Source organism: Mytilus californianus, unplaced genomic scaffold, assembly GCF_021869535.1.
Source record: "Mytilus californianus isolate M0D057914Y unplaced genomic scaffold, xbMytCali1.0.p SCAF_11, whole genome shotgun sequence".
Lineage (NCBI taxonomy): Eukaryota > Metazoa > Mollusca > Bivalvia > Mytilida > Mytilidae > Mytilus > Mytilus californianus.
The window spans coordinates 26,614,876-26,637,237 of NW_026262593.1; the positions used below are offsets into that span (position 1 = coordinate 26,614,876).

At 31.1% G+C, this 22,362-nt stretch overlaps 1 protein-coding gene across 1 annotated transcript; it reads right to left on the reverse strand.

The window, feature by feature from the left end:
- Nucleotides 1–246: 246 nt before the first annotated feature.
- On the reverse strand, nucleotides 247–22,362 carry LOC127719807 (protein RCC2-like). Its single transcript, XM_052226111.1, has 11 exons — nucleotides 22,089–22,362; nucleotides 18,279–18,369; nucleotides 15,354–15,491; nucleotides 11,562–11,693; nucleotides 10,274–10,362; nucleotides 9,824–9,938; nucleotides 8,011–8,177; nucleotides 6,830–7,010; nucleotides 6,133–6,238; nucleotides 4,121–4,193; nucleotides 247–3,606 (listed from the first exon to the last, which is right to left on the reverse strand). The coding sequence occupies exons 1-11, from the start codon at nucleotides 22,257–22,259 to the stop codon at nucleotides 3,436–3,438; spliced, it is 1,434 nt and encodes a 477-aa protein (XP_052082071.1). The 5' UTR covers nucleotides 22,260–22,362; the 3' UTR covers nucleotides 247–3,435.

Genomic DNA, 22,362 nt, shown 5'->3' on the forward strand with positions numbered 1-22,362 from the left:
TGTGAAAGACCTATACACTAATCGACAGATGTGGATCACTATTTACTCCCACTCCTCTTTGTGACAGTGGTATAAAGAGGACACCAAAAATTTTACTGAAATGTCTACCGGCTAATCTAAGTGTATATAACTAGGTCAACATAGGTCTTGATGGCAAGGAATGGCACTGTCAATGCTTATACACCAATCAGTAAGAACTTGCAAGGTAGTCTAAATATAAATCTGTTTAAAGAAACGAAACAAAAATACAGTTCAGATCTTTATTAATTGTTGTATTGCACTATAACAAATAATGACAGGTGATAGGAAAATCAAACTCAAAATATGATGCAGAGCTGAAACTAAATGACACAGAACTTAATGATACAGAACTGAAACAAAATGATATTGAATTGAATCAAATTATATCAAAATTGAAACACAATGATACAGAATTAAAACAAATGATTTTGAATTGAAACAAACAGATACAAAAATGATTTTTGTTGTTTCAAACTTTTTTTCATTACAATATCTGAATAAAGTAAAAAAAATTGTATCCCCAAAAATGAATACATGACAGTTGATTATGCGTATATGATAGTACGTTTGCAAAGTTTCTCTTGTTGCACTGCTTGGCTGTATTTGATCCTTTTGTAAGAGAATCGGTAAGACTTATCCCCTCTGTCAGAAATATCCTATTAATTAATTTTCAGCATTTTTTTTTTTTTTTTTCAAAAAACATTCTTTAATAACTTTCTGCTACATATTCTTGGACAAAAATCTGTAGCTCAATTATTGAGTATACCTATGTATTTTTCTGTTTCTGCCAGAAGGTGGATTATGAGGATTCAGTTATTTTCCTTGGTATCAATTTTCGTGGTTGGAGAAGAAAATGCTATGTCATGGTTCATCATTTTTTTTTCTATAAAAAGAAATTAAAAATTTGAATTTTTTCTAACGTTTAAGTTTATGGTTTTCCTCTACCCACAAAATCCACTGAAATTTGTAATAATATAGTATCCCATTAATATTAATGAATCAACAGCAAGTCTTATTTAACTTTTTACCTAAAAGGCAAATACAGTGCCACAAGGGATACATTGCAAAAAGAATTATTGGTCAAATTTGTCGGTTTTGTTTTACATAAAGTTAACATAAAATGCAAGAAAACTAATTAGTACAAATTCATAAAAATGTTTTGTTCTGTGAATATAAAACCCACTTTCTCTAAATGTAAATTGTACACAATCATTTCAATTTGAAATTCTTCTAGACTGAATGTTACACACAGTAGCATCTAAGTATTGAGAAGTGTCATTACAACACAATATTTTTTTTTTTTGTGGAATGGTAAGTACTAACTGTGTCCTTAAGTGCTAGTCTCAAAAAATCTATAAATAGAATTGAGGAAACTCATCTTACTTTCCATAAGATTTTGATCTTGAACAGTGACCTTTTTCACAAAAAAATTTTAAGATTAATACTGAAATGCTCATAAAGAGTATTTTCGCTAGTAAGATTCTTTGTAAAATGAGTTGTAATGAGAGTATTGTATTACAGTATTTTAATACTGAGTTATCACCCCTTATGTTGCATTTTACCAAAATAATAAGTACTTCATTACTGTGATTTAAACTTGATGTAAATTTGTATGCTTTTAATCTGCCTGATTTTAAGTAAGACTTTAATACTGTCAAATCTTTCTAAACCAAATCCCTATAAAACTGAGCATTTAATTCATAATAGACAGACAATTTGTTGAAACAGGTTAATCAATTAATGAATATTTTCAGACAGATTTAACCATACATGGAATAAGACAATCTACAATCACTGAACTGTTCTATAACACAAAAAATAAAACTCTTTTCACAAATATTGTAAAGTGAAAACAAAAATCTACAACAAGAACAATATAATTGTTTAAATTTGATATGATTCATATACAATGAAATACAATGGATGGAGGTCAACATATTATATGTGTTCATGAATCTGAAGATGAGACTTGTCAGAATTTATTACACTGCAATGGGAGGAATCTTGGATTTACAGAAAATACATCTGAACAAATTTTGATCATGTAAGCTAAAATTTATACTTCATCTCAGTTTCTACGAAGTGTAATTAAATATTGCACAAGTAAATTTTTTGATCAAATTAGTCACTGCATAATTCAACTTTTCAATCTTTTTAATAGTAGGTTCCATCAATACTATAAGTATTGGATGAAGTTCGTTGCTAAATAGGTCACAATTAAGAGACATCTGTACCACAATAATTAACTGATTTACTGTCTGTTACTTGAAGTTCAGTGGAGAATACATCACAATGAAAATAACAGTAATATCTGAGAATATCAAGAATATTCAGAATTATTATGATATGACAAGTTCATTGCATGTACAGGCATTCTATCCAAATACACTTTTTATATGCTTTTTCTTTAGTTTACCAAGAAATTCTGATATTTACCAGTAATATTGATAATTATGCAATTACATCTTTATGTATTTAGGGATGGTGTGATCGATTATGGTACAGATTCCTTAAAAGTAAATAACTGTTTCAGAATTTGAAGAATTATGAGTAAATTCCTTGTACATACGGCATGAGTGGAATATCCATTGTTCAAGACATTATCAACCAATTGTAACATTTTAGGGTAGATTTTTGTCAGTATTACCCAGAATGCATTGGATATTGAAACAGCAAATTTATCAAATGTAAAGCTGTTAGGTATCAACAATGAATTTACAAAATTTGATTTTTTGGCATGATCACAGAAAATTTTATACATGTATATAATATGTGGAAATGACAGAGGTAGATAAAAACAAAATACTAATTTAATCCTGATTTTTATGGTTTTCTTTTTGTTTTCTTCACCCTATAAATATAAGACAAATTTGCTTTCTCATCTATAGATTTTTTTAATCATTATTACTTTATAAAATAATTCTCACTTTTTATACTGGCGAGCCTTAACAATTTATTTGCAAGAAATGATTAAAGGTTTAAAACAGCAGTATGCCAATAAAAAATTCATTTAATTTGGTTTATATAATTCATTTAATCTGTAATAAACATATACACATGTAATAATGTCAAATAATATTTAACCAATCATATGCTCCTTACTAAAACATAATATGGAGATTTTCTTCTTGCTAAATTTTGTATGTATCAGAATCTATTTTTAAATTTGAATTCTAACCCCCACCTGGAGCATTACTGTTTTAAGGCCATAATATTTCATCTTGTATATTATATCATAGTACTAAGCACTTTGTGTGTCCAACATTATGCAATTTTCAACAATATGTTTAAAAAAAATATGAAAATTTCCAAATAACTGGTACATATGTTGTTTTAATACCCTGTGAAAGGTTAACCTCCAATTGAAGATCATTATTAAATTTTCCTGATCTATTTATAGACATACAACTACAGTTATGGAGTATAAACATCCATTTTTTCTATCTCATTTTTCTCATCCTCTGTATCGTTTCTAGCAATCATTAATGTATGTCCATAACCACAAGCCACTGAGTGAATGTAAATATTCCCAAGGGTTTTTACTTCCTGAGCGCAAGATGAACTTTTTTTGGTGTCTCCAAAACCCTGAAAATAGTTTATACAAGTTCAGATTATATAAAATCAAGATGCTTTAAACCTTCCATAAACTATCAAATTTGATTTATAGATTGTGTTTTCTATATATTTTGACAAAGCGAAAGAAGTATCAATTCCTTGTTTGTGGACTGTAAATTCAGAAATTTTTTAGTGCATTTATAATGGTGATTTTTGAGATCTGCTAACAAATATGAAAACTGAAAATGTGAGTTTTTATTTTTGTGATACCAATACTGGTGCAATAAAATAACATGAAAATTTCTGACTTTACATTAAAAAAAAAACAATTGCATTTTATATTTATATTTAATTTTCTATGGAGTTCTTTGTAATAGTAAGCTTATATGATAATTTCATTCACATGAATCATTTTCAACTCCTAGTTTCTTTTTTTAAACTTATTTTCATCAAACCCTAGTATGTCCTTGCTTATCTTTCCTGTTTTTTAATTTCAATTATCCATACAAATAGTATGTTTCAATGGGTAAAATAAAATTCTTACCAATTCACCATAGGTTGGACTTGGTCCCCATGCAACTAAGCTATCATCAGCAGCAACCACTATACTTTTGTTACTGAAAAAAAATAATATAGTATTAACAACAGTAAGACCTGTTCAAATTGAACCCCTTTGGTTATTAAGATTTAGTTTTGATCAGACAAGTGTTTGGTGTACACGGGTGATATGACAATTCAGTTTAGAAAGGTTCACACTTTGCACAAAGTTTGTTTTAGACAGGATTTGTGGTGATTTAGTTTTAAAATGTCTCCAGATGGTGGATTTTAAGTAATTATAAACATGGTTAACGTTGACAACACTAAATACATCACCTTTTCATTAAAATAAAGGTTTAAACTTTACAGCATGAAGTTTATTGTTTGAAGAAGCAAATATATAGGCATGGTTATGCAGAACTGTGTACTATTTTTGTTTATATCCAAGGAGGAATGGCCTTTTTATGAAAAAACAATTAAAACTTAATCACCAATGATTGTAGTATTTCAAATTGATACTGATAATAAGAATTATAGTTCAAAGTTATCTCATATCAGAACATAAATGTTTTTGTTGTAAAAAATATTAAAATGTGGTGCTGGAAATCCTAGGTTGCACCACACTTCTAAGCCTATGGCGATCCAGAATGATTACCGTTATGTATATAAGCATGGACTTTTTCTTGCATTTCTCATGGTCCAGTAAAAAGTACCTATTCTTAATGAGGATTTATCTAACATTATGCTCATTTTCAAACACTATCACCTGACAAACCAACTTATCCCTAATGATCTGATTTTGGATTAAATACTTCCAAAAATGGATATAAAAGGACCATTAACTTCCCAAATCATCCTGATAATATAAAAATAAGGAGATGAGGTATATATTATAGCCAATGAGACAACTATCCACCAAATCCACCATGAAGTGGACGTAATCAATTATAGGTAACTGTACGGCCTTCTACAATGAGAAAAAAACCTACCGTATGGTCGGCTTTAAAAGGCCCCGACACGAAAAATAGAAACAATTTAACTGAGAAAACTAACGGCCTAACTTATAACAAAACAATTTACGAAAAACAAATATGACAGACATGAATCAACAACAACCACTGAACTACTGGCCCCTGACCTGGGACAGGCACATAATCCAATTTAATATTTAAAGGTAGATACTTCACAATAGCCTTTCCTGTCCACATGTATACCAGTCTGAGCAGATGGACAGGCTGGCATTTCTGAAAGTACATTCAATATATCAAAGAATTCATATATTGGTACCAAATAATTATGACTATATACAAAATTCTAAGCTTGTCAATAGCTTTTTTTTTTACCTTTTTTAAATAAATATTTCTGTCAAAATCTATATTCACAATGGTTTCAAATATTAGTTCTGCAGGTTGACACCATTCATATCTATTCTTGACCATCATTCATATCTATTCTTGACAATCATTAATATCTATTTTTGACAATCATTAATATCTATTCTTGACCAATATATTCATATATTAGTTGGTTGGTCAGTGGGATTATTCAAGTAAATTTGGAAATTAAATGACCAATGGGTGATTCTGACCAGCTGTAGTTCCTAAAATAAAGTTTTATTGGAATATGCAGACATGCAAAGAAGCTGTTACAGATGGTCAAGTACCTTTATTTTATTTTTCAAGAAAATGTTGTACCTCACCATTCATAACAAATTCTGACATGCCAAAATAAAATCATGAAATGGTTTATAGGTTCAATTCTTTTCAGATATTCTATCAAAATTTAAATTCTAAAACAGAAATTAGCCAATACCAAGAAAATCTTGGCTTATGTGTACCATAGATTTATTTTCATATGTACCAATTTTTCATGGATTGAAGAAAATTGTATTTTTGTTGATTTATATATTTCATTGAACCTTTAAAACTGTAGTTTGCAATTATCCACAAAACCAACTAAAATTGGAACCCAATAAATAATAATGAATCCACAGTAATAAGATATTATAAACAAACTTACCAGCAACCAAGGCTTCTTATTCTCCAGCCACTGAGATCTTGAACAAGTTTAGGGTACATAGCAGCTTCTCCTGTTGGTTTCTGTTGGCCCCATAAAAATAATGCCCCTTAAATAATAATAGAGTCATATTAAAATTTTGGCTCCACGAATAACCTCCCAACTCAACGATATTTCAGACTATTTTGTATGCCCCAAAAAGTTAATACTCATTATCAAACTGCTGTGTATGCCAATTTTGTGACCTATCTATTGAACATCAGGCAAATGGGATGATGGAAAAGACAATTATTTTGTGTCCTGTGCAGAGAGTGGTCATTGGGGAGTAACTTTATCCCTTATATGCTACCATTGGATGAAAATATTCCTTGGTACAGTAGTCTATGGAAGGCCATTTCATTTATAAATGGCAAAAATTCTGAACTTTTACAATGTTTTTCAAGACTTAATCCTTAAACCAGAAGTATCAATGTCATGGGCATCAGAATTTTTTTCAATTAGAAGAATTTCTTCATGTTTGTAATCCTCTCAGACTTTTAAATTCCAAGCATTACAATGTGTCAGTATAACATAAACAGGTAAGATTTTCATTGGACAAGTGCATGTTGGCGGTACTGTCAATATTTAAACTTTACTGGATTAAACAGTTTTTAACCAGACTTCCACACATCGGTTTTAGCTAAAAGACAGTAAATATTACCATGTTCGCTGACTGCTAGAGAAAATGTCGATCCTGCATATACTTGTTTAGCTCCTCTATTTGGTCCATCAAAGTAGCCTAGTTTTCTTGGTACCATTTCATCTTTTGGTTCACTGTGACCTAATCGACCATAACCACCAAAGCCCCAGGTAAATATTCTCTTCTTTACATCTAATGCCACCTATATAAAAATAAGATGTGGTATGATTGACAATGTACATTGTTTAAATATATATATAAGTCATTTGATGATACAGTATAGTGTTATGTCATTTGTATCGTCAGTGAGGTAGTCTGTAGACACAAGTTTTGTTCAATATGTTTTTTAAATTGAACTATCATATCAATTCAATAAATGCTTCTTTGAAGAAAGAGTCTTTGATTTAAGAATCATAGTCCTACTAATTTCAGAAATGGCCAAAAAACAACTGTAGATCACAGGATTTATTTTTTACCAGATTTTGATGCTAGTTTTTTTCTTTTTTAAATGAAAATCCTTCTAGGAGGATCATTAAAAATTCACTATTTTACATAATTCATACAATTCAATACGCTTTGGCAGTTTAGGTATTTTTGAACAAGTCTACTTTAGTTTTCAATAAATTCATTATAGCTGTTACGGTTAACAAGCAAAACAGAATCAAGAGAACAAAAGAATTCTCATTTTACATTGTACACTGTTTTATTTCTACATTTGAAGTGGATTAGATTTTTAAATGCAATTAGTCTCAACACAATTTTTTTGAAAATACATAAAATTTCTTATTGTCCGATTTGGATGCATTTTTATTGTATTCCTCTTGAATTAGTAGTCAGTAATTGCTGCAACTCTTGTTTTGAGATATAAACAGAATATCCTGTCAAGTCAGATCTTGACACAGGTTTCTTTTATATAAGGTAACTAGAATGTCAATATTTCCTGCATGTTGTGTAAAGCACAGTTTATTTTTGCTGTAACTGAGTTTGAATTACATTTCTATGATGTTATCAAATCTTATACTTAAAATTGTTTGTTAATCTAACTTTCATTTAAATTTCCTTTATAAAGGAGTTTTGTGGGTAAATTATAGTCATTTGTACTTCAAGCTTATATTTATGCAAGAAAAGAAAATGTTTTTTGTTTCTTTTTTATTTGTAGGCTTTGCAAATAGAAGACATTAGTTTGACATGTAAAATCTTACCGAATGGTTATGTCCACAAGCAATATCTCTGAGTTCTACGTCTGTTACAGGTACAATACGATTATCTCTGTCTCTGTCAATGAAGACGTTCACTTTACGGGGGTATAACTCACATTTGAACGATAACTTATTGCTAGTGACAAAGAATTTACCATCTGTGTTATGTCCTGTAATGATATATCAAGTTATGTTATTGATACAGGAAAACACAAGAGTACTGTAAATTAAAATATTTTTGTGGAAATTGGGAGAAGACCAAAAATAGCATTTTGAATTTTGATAGCATTTTTTATATGCAGCACTTCTTGATATTCTTTATTCAACAATTTTGATATTGGATGCAAAAATGTTTTAATTAATGATATACATTACACAGTCATATTCTATTTTAAACAATACTTTAAAACAGGGAAAAGGGATGGTAAGGATCTTATTGGCCCAACAATATCAAAACAAATATCTTAAAGACTAAAAGTGTTTCAAGTAACTTGTCAACATATTCAGTGATAAAATATGTGACCACGTGATAAAAAGCAATAAAAAATGCTCTGCTGGGCGCAGCTTGATACGACCGCAGAGGTCAAACCCTGAACAGTTTGGGCAAGTATGGACACATCATTCAAGCTTGATACACACTGAATTTGGATTGTGATTAAATATTTGACACAGCATAGGTTTCTGACACAGAATGAATGTGGTCTAAGAACTTATAAATTTTTAATTTACCTATTCAAACCATATCATTATTATTTGCTTTTATATATAAATCAGAAATAACCAATTTAAAATGGAAAATTTTAAAGAAAAAAAAAAGGAAAAAAAAAATCCCTCCCCCCAAATTTTTTGAACCCCCTTATGATTCATCACCCCCAAACTCAATCCCAGCCTTCCCTTTGTGGTATGGTACCTTGCAGTACAATTTCAGAGAGATCCATACACTTGAACACAAGTTATTGTCTGGAAACTAGAAAAATGCTTATTTATGGCCCCTTTTTGGCCCCTTATTCCTTAACGTTTTGGGCAATTACCCTTAAAACTCAATTCCAGCTTTTTCTTTGAGATATGGAACCTTGTAGTACAATTTCAGAAAGATCCATACACTTACACACAAGTTATTGTCATGAAACTAGAAAAATGCTTGTTTTTTTGCCCCTTTATGGCCCCTAATTCCTAAAATTTTGAGGCAATTACCCCCAAAATCAATCCCAGCTTTCCCTTTGTGATATGGAACCTTGTTGTACAATTTCAGAAAGATCCATACACTTACACACAAGTTATTGTCATGAAACTAGAAAAATGCGTTTTTTGCCCCTTTTTTGGCCCCTAATTCCTAAAATTTTGAGGCATTTACCCCCAAAATCAATCCCAGCATTCCCTTTGTGATATGGAACCTTGTGGTACAATGTCAGAGAGATCCATACACTAGCACACAAGTTATGTCTGGAAGTTACAAAAATGCTTATTTATGGCCCCTAATTCCTTAACTGTTGGTACCATAACCCCCAAAATCAATCCTGACCTTCCTTTTGTGGTATTGAACCTTATGGTAAAATTTCATAGAGATCCATTAAACTAATGTTAGAGTGTGAAAACCAATGTGTCTTCAGACGACGACGACAACGTCATACTAATATTTTTTTGGGGTCATATAAAAAAATATGTGATAGGGTATGTATTTTTGTTATCTAACATATATGAAAAGAATGGGGTCTTGGATGTCTCAGCTGCTCACCCCAACCACAAAAGGATTTAAGTGGCCTTGAGTCAAATTGAAAGAATAAAAAGAATATAGGTTTCTTTTGTTGTTACCTACCTAACTGTCCATACTCTGGACAACCAAATGAGTAGAGGTTTCCTCTGATGTCGATCATCATACTGAAGTCTCCTCCTGCTGCCACTTTCTTTATTGGTGGTCCATTAAATGAGATCTACAATTCCAAAGACAGACATTTAAACCATACATCATATTCATGTTATATACATATAACAAGATACATAAAGCTAATTAACATACTTCATCATGATGAAATAAGGAGAGGTATTAATCTTTTCTTTTGAAAATGATATCCTTGCATTATTATTTTTGTCAGACATTAAAAGGTTTAGTCCCGTAAATCAATATGAAAAAGCAATTCAGAGTGTCAAAATTCAGGTCTTTTATCAAGGAAAATAGAAGCATCTAATATAGTTTATTTTGTACAACAAATCAAGAACTACATAATAAAATAAATATTAAAGTAATTCTACCAAAAGTATTTCGAACCTTTGTGGGTGTGTACACATTACAACTCTGATGACCAAGTCCAAGTTGTCCATATTTGTTTTCACCACAACTATACACAACACCTTTTTCTGAAAAATATAAAATTAATCATCAGTAACATATTTATACTTACAATGTATTAAAATAATGATATATTTTCAATACACACCATATCATTTATGTATCAAATTCATTCTCCAGATATATAGAATGACAAAACTTGACACTTACTAAGTATTAACATACTGCATAAATGGAAATTTTCTGCATTGGATTTATTTTTGGCTCATTTCAGAAATAACGTAAAATACGCAAAATATCCCCACTGGAATACAAAAATATTATTGTGAAGGGTGCAATCATAGTCTAATGCATCAAAATCATGAATATTACAACCCACATACACTGTAAAATTCAGAAATTAAATGCAAATAATGTAACTGGGTGAGTATCACAATTATAAGAACTCGCATTCTGATATCCAATACATATAACTGTATTCAGATCTTCATAAAATGGCAATAATTAATCTCACATTTTTGTCTTTTCTTCCACAATTGCAACAATGAATGCATGAAATAATTTCTGAATTTACAGTAAACATGTATCAAGGTATACATTAAAAGTCTAAGGGAAATCTAATTTTATCATGATATACATGTACATGTAAACCCCTGCTTTAATAGACAAGACCAAACTTCTGGCACTGAGAAACAAATTGTAATAAGTATTTTTTAATCAATAAAAAAAACCTTAAAACTTATTTGTCTTTTAAAAATGGTTGATAATTTAATCATGTTCCATTTCCAATTTTACAATCTGTTTGAAAGTAAATGCAGGATGTTTTTATATATATTTTTTAAGTTACAATAAAAACACAACAAATTATAACAGAACTTTTAAAATATTATGTAAATAATCAAGACAAAGGGTAAAAATACTTGTTTTTCTACATTTGTACTTATTATCACATGCAGAAACATATTTTTCTCATTGTTGAAGGTTGCCTATAATTGCTAACACCCACTTCATTTGAACTTTGGTGAATAGTTGTCTCATTGGCAATCATACCAAGTCTCCTTATTTTTATATAGGTCAGTAAGTAGACACTTCAATTTTTCAAAAAAATTCTAAACTTGATTCATAGTCCGACTTTTTAAGTGCTTGTTCAAAAATGAATAAAAAATAATCTTAAGGATAGACACTAAACTGTCATGTTAGAGGAAGGAGGTACATTTATTTATACATGTAAAACACTAGTAATAATATGCATGAAATAGCAAGATACCTGTGACAAATAATGTATGTTGTTTTCCACATGCCACATCTATAACATTGAGACCTTCTAAAGCTGATACTACTGTAGGGCTATCAACTCTATCTGTGCTCCCTTGTCCAAGTTGTCCTGATTCATTCCTCCCTGAAATATGTGAATTATATGTGTCAAGTATATTAATACATTGTATTTTAAAAATATAATTTTCTTAATTTAAGTTTGTTTCTAGTCAAGTTAATTGGGTCTCAAAGTAAATGTAATAACATAGAACTATTAAAATTTAAAAAGTATACCAGACCTCAGAAGCCTGAGGCTGGTAAAATTGGCATTGGACTTGTAATGATTTTAAGACCAGGAGTCTGACTGCCTTGTGTATATTTGGTAACAAAATCTATACATGTATATTTGTGGGTTCCTGACTGATCCAACATGTTGATGGAGGATTTCTTCAAAAACATTTTACAAATATAACAGTTGTTGAAGTTGATTTTGCTATCATTGTTGCATAGCAAATTATTGGATATTATTTTAAATCTTCATTCACCAATACCATAGCTAGAATAAAGTACTCTACATTTGAAACAAAAGCACCCATAAAACAAGAGGCCATCAAGAGCCTGAATCGCTCACCTGTAATTTTTTGCTTAAATCTTTCATCAATGATTATTTTTGCTTTTCAATATATATTAATGAGTGGCTTAAAAATGCCATTTAAATGTTCTTTGTATCCGTCATATTTTCTTCAAAAGCAAAAAAATGCATTTTACCCCTATGTTCCATTTTAGCCATAGCGACTATGTTTCTTGACATACAAGGAAATAAAATACAAAATATATACTAGATACTCTTAACTCAATCAGCCCAAGTTTGGCAGAAATTGCTTCAGCAGTTTCAAAGGAGAAGATTTTTTAAAGTAAGCCAACTAGATGAACAAATTATGAAAAATTGTCTTCAAAGGGCAATAACTCCTTGAGGGGTCAATTGACAATTTTGGTCGTACAAACTTATTTGTATATCTTACTTTGCTGAACATTTTTGCTGTTTACAGTTTATCTTTATCTATAATAATATTCAAGATAATAACCGAAAACTGTAAAACCTAAAAATCAGATACCTGATTTGGCTGATAATTTCAGGGCAGGTAGACCTTGACCTAATGAATACTTTAACTTCTTGTCTGATTTGCTCTAAATGCTTTAGTTTTTGAGATATAAATCAATAAAATGCTCGGCAGGGCGCAGCTTGATACGACCGCAGAGGTCGAACCCTGAACAGTTGGGGCAAGTATGGACACAACATTCAAGCTTGATACAGCTCTGAATTTGGATTGTGATTAAATATTTGACACAGCATAGGTTTCTGACACAGAATGAATGTGGTCTAAGAACTTAAAAATTTTAAATTGGACATTCACCTATTATGGTCCAATATCCAAAATCTAAATACATGGTTAGATTCAGCATATCAAAGAACCCCAAGAATTCAATTTTTGATGAAATCAAACAAAGTTTAATTTTGGACCCTTTTGATCTCAATGTGGACAAAGTTGATAACGGGCCCAACAATCAAAAATCTAAATACATGGTTAGATTCAGCATATCCATGAACCTAATATATTCAATTTTTGTTGAAATCAAACAAAGTTTAATTTTGGACCCTGATTTGGACCAACTTGAAAACTGGGCCCATAATCAAAAATCTAAATACATGTTTAGATTCAGCATATCAAAGAACCCCAAGAATTCAATTTTTGATGAAATCAAACAAAGTTTAATTTTGGACCCTTTTGATCTCAATGTGGACAAAGTTGATAACGGGCCCAAAAATCAAAAATCTAAATACATGGTTAGATTCAGCATATCCATGAACCTAATATATTCAATTTTTGTTGAAATCAAACAAAGTTTAATTTTGGACCCTGATTTGGACCAACTTGAAAACTGGGCCCATAATCAAAAATCAAAATACATGTTTAGATTCAGCATATCAAAGAACCCTAAAAATTAAATTTTTGTTAAAATCAAACTAAGTTTAATTTTGGACCCTTTGGACCTTTATGTAGACCAATTTGAAAACGGAACCAAAAATTAAGAATCTAAATACACGGGTAGATTCGGCATATCAAAGAACCCCAATAATTCAATTTTTGATGAAATCAAACAAAGTTAAATTTTGGACCCTTTGGACCTCAATGTGGACCAATTTAAAAACGGGGCCCAAAATCCAAAAACTTAATACACGGTTAGATTCAGCATATTAAAGAACCCCAAGAATTCAAGAATAAAACCCCATTGAAATTGATCAAGAAATAAGCAATTTATACGAAGTATCTTCTTTTGCACAATACTGTGCAATTGAATATTTCTTGCTATTGCGCAATACTGTACAATTGACAATTTCTTGCTATTGCGCAATATTGTGCTATTGGATATTTCTTGCTATTGCGCAATACTGTGCAATTGAAGATTTCTTGCTATTGCGCAATACTGTGCAATTGAAGATTTCTTGCTATTGTGCAATACTGTGGAATTGAAAATTTCTTGATATTGCACAATACATATTATATAATAATTTACACATCCTGTTTGGTGTGTATCTCCTACCATATCATTATTATTTGCTTTTAAATATAAATCAGAAATAACCAACTTAAAATGGAAAATTTTAAAAGAAAAAAAGAAAAAAAAAGAAAAAAAAAAATCCCCCCCCCCCAAATTTTTTGAACCCCCTTATGATTCATCACCCCCAAACTCAATCCCAGCCTTCCCTTTGTGGTATGGTACCTTGCAGTACAATTTCAGAGAGATCCATACACTTGAACACAAGTTATTGTCTGGAAACTAGAAAAATGCTTATTTTTGGCCCCCAATTCCTAAACGTTTCGCGCAATTACCCCCAAACTCAATTCCAGCTTTCCCTTTGTGATATGGAACCTTGTAGTACAATTTCAGAAATATCCAAACACTTACACACAAGTTATTGTCATGAAACTAGAAAAATGCTTGTTTTTTGCCCCTTTTTTTGGCCCCTAATTCCTAAAATGTTGAGGCAATTACCCCCAAAATCAATTACAGCCTTCCCTTTGTGATATGGAACCTTGTGGTACAATGTCAGAGAGATCCATACACTTACACACAAGTTATTGTCTGGAAGTTACAAAAATGCTTATTTTTGGCCCCTAATTCCTTAACTGTTGGTACCATAACCCCCAAAATCAATCCCAACCTTCCTTTCGTGGTATTGAACCTTATGGAAAAATTTCATGGAGATCTATTCACTTAAACTAAAGTTAGAGTGCGAAAACCAATGTGTCTTCGGATGAAGCCGGACGACGCCAACGTCATACCAATATACGACCAAAAATTTTTTAATTTTTGCGGTCGTATAAAAACTGCATTTTACCCTATGTTCTATTTTTAGCCATGACAGCCACAGAAAATAAAACACAAACTTTATTCTACATAACCTAAGAATCATTCAGCTTAAGTTTGGTTTAATTTGGTTCAGTAGTCTCAGAGGAGATTTTTTAAAGTTAGAAAACATGATAAACAAATTGTGTAAAATTGTCTTTAAAGGGCAATAACTCCTTCAGGGGTCAATTAAAAAAAACTGATCAAAGATACACTTGTACTGGGCTTATAACTCTGTAAGCCAGATAGGCATTTAGTCTTCAATACACTCATCAGTGAAGCTTGAATCAAAACATCTAAAGGCCAAATAAAGTATGAGTTGAAGGGAATTGAGGAACCAAATTCTGAAAGGTTTTGCCAAATACAGCAAATACATGCATGATCAAACACTTACCCCAAGTCAATACTTTGCCATCTGTTGTTATAACAGCACAATGACAACAACCAGTGGATGAAGCTACAGTTCGAATTTTCACTCCTAACAATTTGGCTAATCTATGTGGACACCAAAGGTTAGGGCCACCTCCTTTGGCTGAAATTAAAGATTAAATCTGATAAAATACTTGAGAAAAATAAAATAATTGACCTTGCCTAAATTGTACATACATGTATGTACTGGTAATAGTAAATAATTACATTACATGTATGTTTCATTAGAATCTGTCATTTTGATTGGCTGACAATCGTGAGTCACTCAAATGTAATATTATATTTCCGCATAAAATACAACAGCTATGACTGCACGTCCTATCCAACACGATGTTAAATATTCCATCGAAAAACAATTAACTTGATAAAGCTCTAAATTTCATGGTTGTAGCAAAAATAGAATTATGAGAGTTGAATGCTTCTCTTTCTAATTTTATAGGCTGTAAAAGTGTTGATCGTGCAAACATTTTTAATATGAAGCACATTCCACGATTCATACAAAATGTGCTTCTATCAACGCTTTTACAGTCCAATAAATTTATAAAAAGGAGCATTCAATTTTTAAATAAACAGATTTGGGTACCAGACCTCATTGATCATTTTTGCTACTTACAATGTAAATTTCTGTGCCTCTTAACAGAAGTATGTGAATGTCTAGGTACCTGTAGTTAAACTTCTTTCCAACCATGTACTTTTACATTTGTATTTTTTAAAGTTATCCATTTAAATAAAAGATTTTTGTGTCTTTAGCTACAGTAGACTCCACCTAATCGGATATCGGCTAAACGAATATATCGGCTATTGTAATATTATTAAAAAACACCAAACCCTTCCCTATATGTTTAATGTTAATTTTATCGTGTAATCGAATATTGGTTATAAGAATATATCAGCAAATCGGATAAGAATATTCAGGAAATTCTGTTAAAACCATGCACAATCGGATATTTTCAATGTTTTTTTGACAGGGAAATGGATCCGAAAGTTACGCAATTACAATCTTGCAGACAAGATAATTTTGTTTTTACTTAATAAAAGGAACTATTTCTTAATAAATTGTTGTCTTTATTCATTGTCTTCCTTTGTTATGTGAATTAGATGCCCTTTAAATTCAAATGGTTTGAATTTATTTATAAAATATGTTAGGGCAGTACGTTGCCATTGGCCATGGGAGAATTTGGATATAACTGGAAGACCTCACAGAATCAGAAATAGCAGTGGTCAAGGCTGGTAACATCTCAGAATTAGGTCAACTCATATTTGCAGAATATTCAATGAATATACATTTATCGTCTAATTGAATATATTGGGTAATGGGATATTTGTTTATGACATTTAGGGTATCCGATTTGCCGGAGTCTACTGTATAACAAAAAATTTGGTCTAAAAATATTTGAAAACTCAGTTAAATACATATGGGCTGTTTTCTGCTCTTAATTTGGGTTGTTGTCTCTTTGACACATTCCCAGTTTCCATTCTCAATTCTATGTATATATTTAATCTATAAATGTTGAAGTACAGACCTCCAGTATGGAAAGCCATTGGAGCAAAATAAATATTCCAGTTTTTGGTTAAGAGTTGATTATTACCACCCCTGCAACATCACACATATGGCAGGGCTCGACAATAACGCTTGTCCGATTGTCCGGTACCAGAGGGAAAAAGGGTCGGACAAGTAAAAACTATATCAAGCTTGTCCGACGGGACAAGTAAAATTATTCTGCAGAAAATAAATTTAATCCAACTTTGTAATTATAAACAAAAAACAAGAAAAGATGATGAAAACAAGACATGTTTACTTGCAATCGATAATTTAAAACTGGTTCTTTGTCAGGTACTTTTTAACAGGTAAAATGCATACTATTCTCGGAAACCAGTCTTACTGATCCGAATCAGCGATGCGCTTTGGAGATAAGGTAACTTTACAAGACAGTTCGTCACAAGCTCAGAAACGATTCGGCTCCAAGTTTAACATGTTTAATAGACAGTTTGGCACCATAGGAGACATATTTAATAGACATGATTAATAGACAGTTTGGCAACGCAGGAGACATTTCGGGACCAAGACAAATCAGTACCTCGTTTTCCTACCTTATTCTGTTTTTTTATAATAAATAACATACCGGTAATTTTTTTAACAAAAATATTTTTTAGATAAAAATGAAAAATTATTTACGATTAAATTCACAAAATCATATTTGATCATATGTAGAAAAAAAAACAATACTTGCAATACGGTGACCTATAGTTGTTAATTTCTGTGTCATTTGGTCTCTTGCAGAGAGTTGTCTCATTGGCAATCATACCTCATCTTTTTTTTATTGATTGCATTTGAATAAACTTTTTTCAACTTTAAAAAACCAGGATACAAATCCAATGAGTGTACATTGACAGCCCTATCAGACGGTGCCTCATGTGCAGAATCTGATGAGACTTTGGCATTGACGAACTACATGTAGAACCTAAGTTCTGTGACATGACTAGATTCAGTTGTATTCGACTCATATTTTTGAATAGTATTTCAAAAGATATAAATCAAATTCTGTTCTATTGTTTTAATTCATTTTGTTCCTTGAATCAACTTAAAATGCAAAAAAGGTTATTATTAAGATTTTTTTGGACAAGTTACAATTTCATTCGGACAAGTAAGTTTTGGTATGTACTTGTCCTACTGGACAAGTTGAAAAAAAAGTTATTGTAGAGGCCTGTATGGAACATTAAAACAACAGGTTCACAATTGCAATTTAATGTTTTATGTAAGTTTCTTTGTATTCTGTCAAACCATTTTCTAGGAATTGTGAATAAGTAAAGTGTGATGATAAAGAAAGATGACAGATGTGATTCCTATGTCAGTACAACTTCACTGTAGGGCAACACAAAAAATACTTACCATTCTTTGGTAGTTTATTTCTTCCTATCAAGTCCCAGTTGGTTCCACCACAAAACAAGACTTCTCCACTTAACATGGAACCTTCTAGTTTCTGAATAATAAAAATAAAAAAATATGGATAATGAAATTTCTTGTGTTTATTTGATAATACATAATAAATAAGTGTGGTTCATGTTTATATTGGAGTAGAATATAAAAAAAATTCGTAAGGGTTCTGCGGAACCCAGTGTCTCGCCTACTTTTACTGTTAATCGCAGGCTCAACAAAAATGTGGAAAAAAATAAATAAGAATATTCCTCTCTATACTATCTTTTGATTGTAAGTAGCTTCTGTCCAAGTTTGGTAAAAATCCAGGATAATTTATGAATCTAATAAATGTTTTAAATACTTAAACTGCAGACTGTATGTAATGTTGACTGGAAGAAAAACTAAGTCCATTTATAAGTAAAATACGGAAAAAATGGAACAAAATTTTATCAAAATTTCCTTCTAGATACTAGCTTTTGATCATAAACAAGCTTCTGTCCAAGTGTGGTACAAATCCAGGATAGTTTAAGAAAGTTGTTAAAATTTTAAAAACTTTAACCACAGAGTGAATGTAATGTTAACTGGCAGAAAAACTAAGTCCATTTATAAGTAAAATACGGAAAAAATGGAATTTTTTTTTTTACAAAATTTACTTCTGGATACTATCTTATGATCATAAACAAGCTTCTTTCCAAGTTTGGTAGAAATCCAGGATAGTTTAAGAAAGTTATTAAAATTTTAAAAACTTTAACCACAGAGTGAATGTAATGTTAACTGGCAGAAAAACTAAGTCCATTTATAAGTAAAATACGGAAAAAATGGAATTTTTTTTTTACAAAATTTACTTCTGGATACTATCTTATGATCATAAACAAGCTTCTGTCCAAGTTTTGGTAGAAATCCAGGATAGTTTAAGAAAGTTATTAAAATTTCAAAAACTTTAACCACAGAGTGAATGTAATGTTTCCTGGCAGAAAAACTAAGTCCATTTATAAGTAAAATACGGAAAAAATGGAATTTTTTTTTTACAAAATTTACTTTTGAATATAATATTATGAACATAAACAAGCTTCTGTCCAAGTTTGGTAGAAATCCAGGATAGTTTACGAAAGTTATTAAAATTTCAAAAACTTTAACCACAGAGTGAATATTTGTGGACGCCGCCGACGACAACGACGACGACGACACCGACGGAATGTAGGATCGCTATGTCTCGCTTTTTCGACAAAAGTCGAAGGCTCGACAATAAAAGAAAAGTGACATAGATGCAGAAGTTTCAATGTAATTGAACTATGACTGATGGGCAGGGCCAATTATCTCTATGGAAACAATGTGCCAATGCTATCACAAGTGCATAACAAATATCATTGAATGTCTTAAAAAAAAACTATTAGTGGTTCCCCTTAAATAATCTAATCATGTAAATTTTGCAAACTTTAGAAGTCAATACACCATGACTGAGGGAGTGGGGCAAAACAATCTCCATGGAAATGAGATGTGCAAATAACTGCTTGCCAATTACCATTGACTTACTACTATTGGTTCCCCTTAACCTGAACTAATCACAAACTTTATCAATTTGTCAACTCCACAGAACCAGACTACTCGAATGAATTTTATTTTTACAGGACATTAGGTCTGGTAAACAACCTAGCTTTACCAGACCGAATGAAATTTTACCAGACAATTTTTTTTTACATCCAATTGTATATTATCCGACAAAATACAACAAACTTATGACTCCTCTCCAAAATGCACATTAAACAAAATCATGTGTCAAGAGTGTATATTTTGATGAAAGTTGTGCATAATTGCTTGAATGCATTTCAGTGATAAAGAAAAGTACATGTAATGTCACATTTTATTGGATTTTGACATGAAAATTATTTGTGAACTAAAAATAATTTAGAGTTTCTGTATAAAATATTTCCTGTATCTTCTTTCTTTTTCATATATCTTTTGGTTTTCAATTCTAGTGTTTATATTTCATAGCTGTATTTTGGGAATTAACTTGGATTTTTTTTTATTTATTTATTGTATTTTGATTGTCAAACTCGGAATTGGCCTTATCCGTTCCCGGAATCTGATCCAGTATTGGCTATATTTCCGGTTGATGGCAGCCATTGTTGTTTTTGTCAGTCAAATATGCTTTTCCTCGGATTTACACATTACTTGTTGGCGATTCTAAGCATAAAGCTAGCGGTTGAACAAAATAAACATCACTGTCATGAATAATAAAGATGAAAATGAATTTTGAGTTGTTTGGGAACTTTGCTCCCTAAATTGGGAAAAATGTAGGTTTTTTTTTTAGAAAAATCCACAAAAAAAAACAACACCGGACATTCGGACTGGAATTCAACAAAATTTTACCAGACCAATCCATTATTCACCAAATTTGTCCGACGGTCCAACAAATTTCGTGTAGTCTGCAGACCCCAACAGAAACAGCATGCCTTAGTCTCCACTGTTATCTTCTTGAACTTAGTCTAGACAAACTGATATGAAGGTGAAAAGCATTTGAAGAAAATCTCAAGAAAATATTCATGTTGTTAGGATTGGTCTATTGTTTGACAGGTTTTAGCTTTTCACATTTCTTTAACCAAAATATCAAGGTTGCTTAGTCATGTTTTCCATGAAAAACAAAATGCCAAGATGGAAATTTTATTGATTTAGAAAGACACTGGGCTGATTTATTATGCAAAAAAAGAAAAGAATTTTGATAAGCAAGTTCAAATGAGTCTGATTGAATTATCAGTAGGTGGTCGACCATGTTGAGTGTTACTTCTTGATCCCATCATCATATGGTTAGTTGATGGATGGATGTTTCCCACATTGCCAACATATTTTAATTATACTTACTGTAAAACTACTGATAAAAAATATGAGAGTAAAATCATGGACATGTATATATATATAAAATTAATACAAGATATTGGCAACTAGGAACACATTTTGTAATATCACATAGCCCTAGTGATCTCATTTAAAATAGACAAGTGATAGAGAACAAATTAAAATTTTATTTTGTTAAAAATCCTAAATATTGTTATAAATAATACCTGCAATACCTTATCAAAAATCATTTGGAGTCAAAGATTTTTTTGTATATATACATTTGTACGTATTAAACATCTTGTATCAATGAATATGTACTTTCAAAAACATGGAAAAAAATGTATCACGAACCATACCAACACTAACCCTCTTTCTACTTTTTTTTGTTGAAATTTCAATAGCTTGATGTCTAGTCCGAGATTACTCCGACGTCCAACGGCTGTTTTGCCAGACAAGCTGGGCCGTGGGACCACGGCCCCAGCTTGTCTGGCAAAACAGCCGTTGGACGTCAGAGTAATCTCGGACTACTTGATGTCAATATTTAACTTTCAAATTCATCATATCGAATATATTGCCATTCTCTTGGATTATATATGTACAGTATTTGGTAAAATGAATGTGTAGCAGTGGCATGGTTTTTTACTTGCTCATTGAATTTGAAAATCACTGTTATGTTTGAAATATAGAAATCAAATTATTTGTAATATCACATGGTTAATCAGTGTTCATTTGTTAAAAAAAATAGGCAGACAAAATAATTCATTAATGCACATTCTGGCCTAAAATATATTAGTCATCGTTTTGGTATTCAGATAAACCAATCATTTCCCCATTTCTAGTTCTCGTTTGGAGGGCTTTTTGAACTTTAACATCATTTGTTTCAACATAACATAAAATCAAGATGTGTTTTGTAAAGATGAGGGTGTAGTGTTTATTGTCATAACTCACGACATCCGAATAATCAGTGGTGTCGCCGTCTTTATGATCTATGGCATCGCCGGTCGCAGAATTATCAACTGCTTCTTCATCATCAAACTCCTCGAAATCGTCAGTATTCTTCCTCTTCTTTCTCTTTCCCGATCCATTTGTTTCTCCAGCACCTCTCTTCTTTGGTGGCATGATAGGACAAGTGCTGATTTTGTCAAAATAAAATGTAAATGGTTTGTTTATTTTTTCAGACAAAGATCTTTGTTTTCAAAATCAATGATTTCAATTCCCGCGA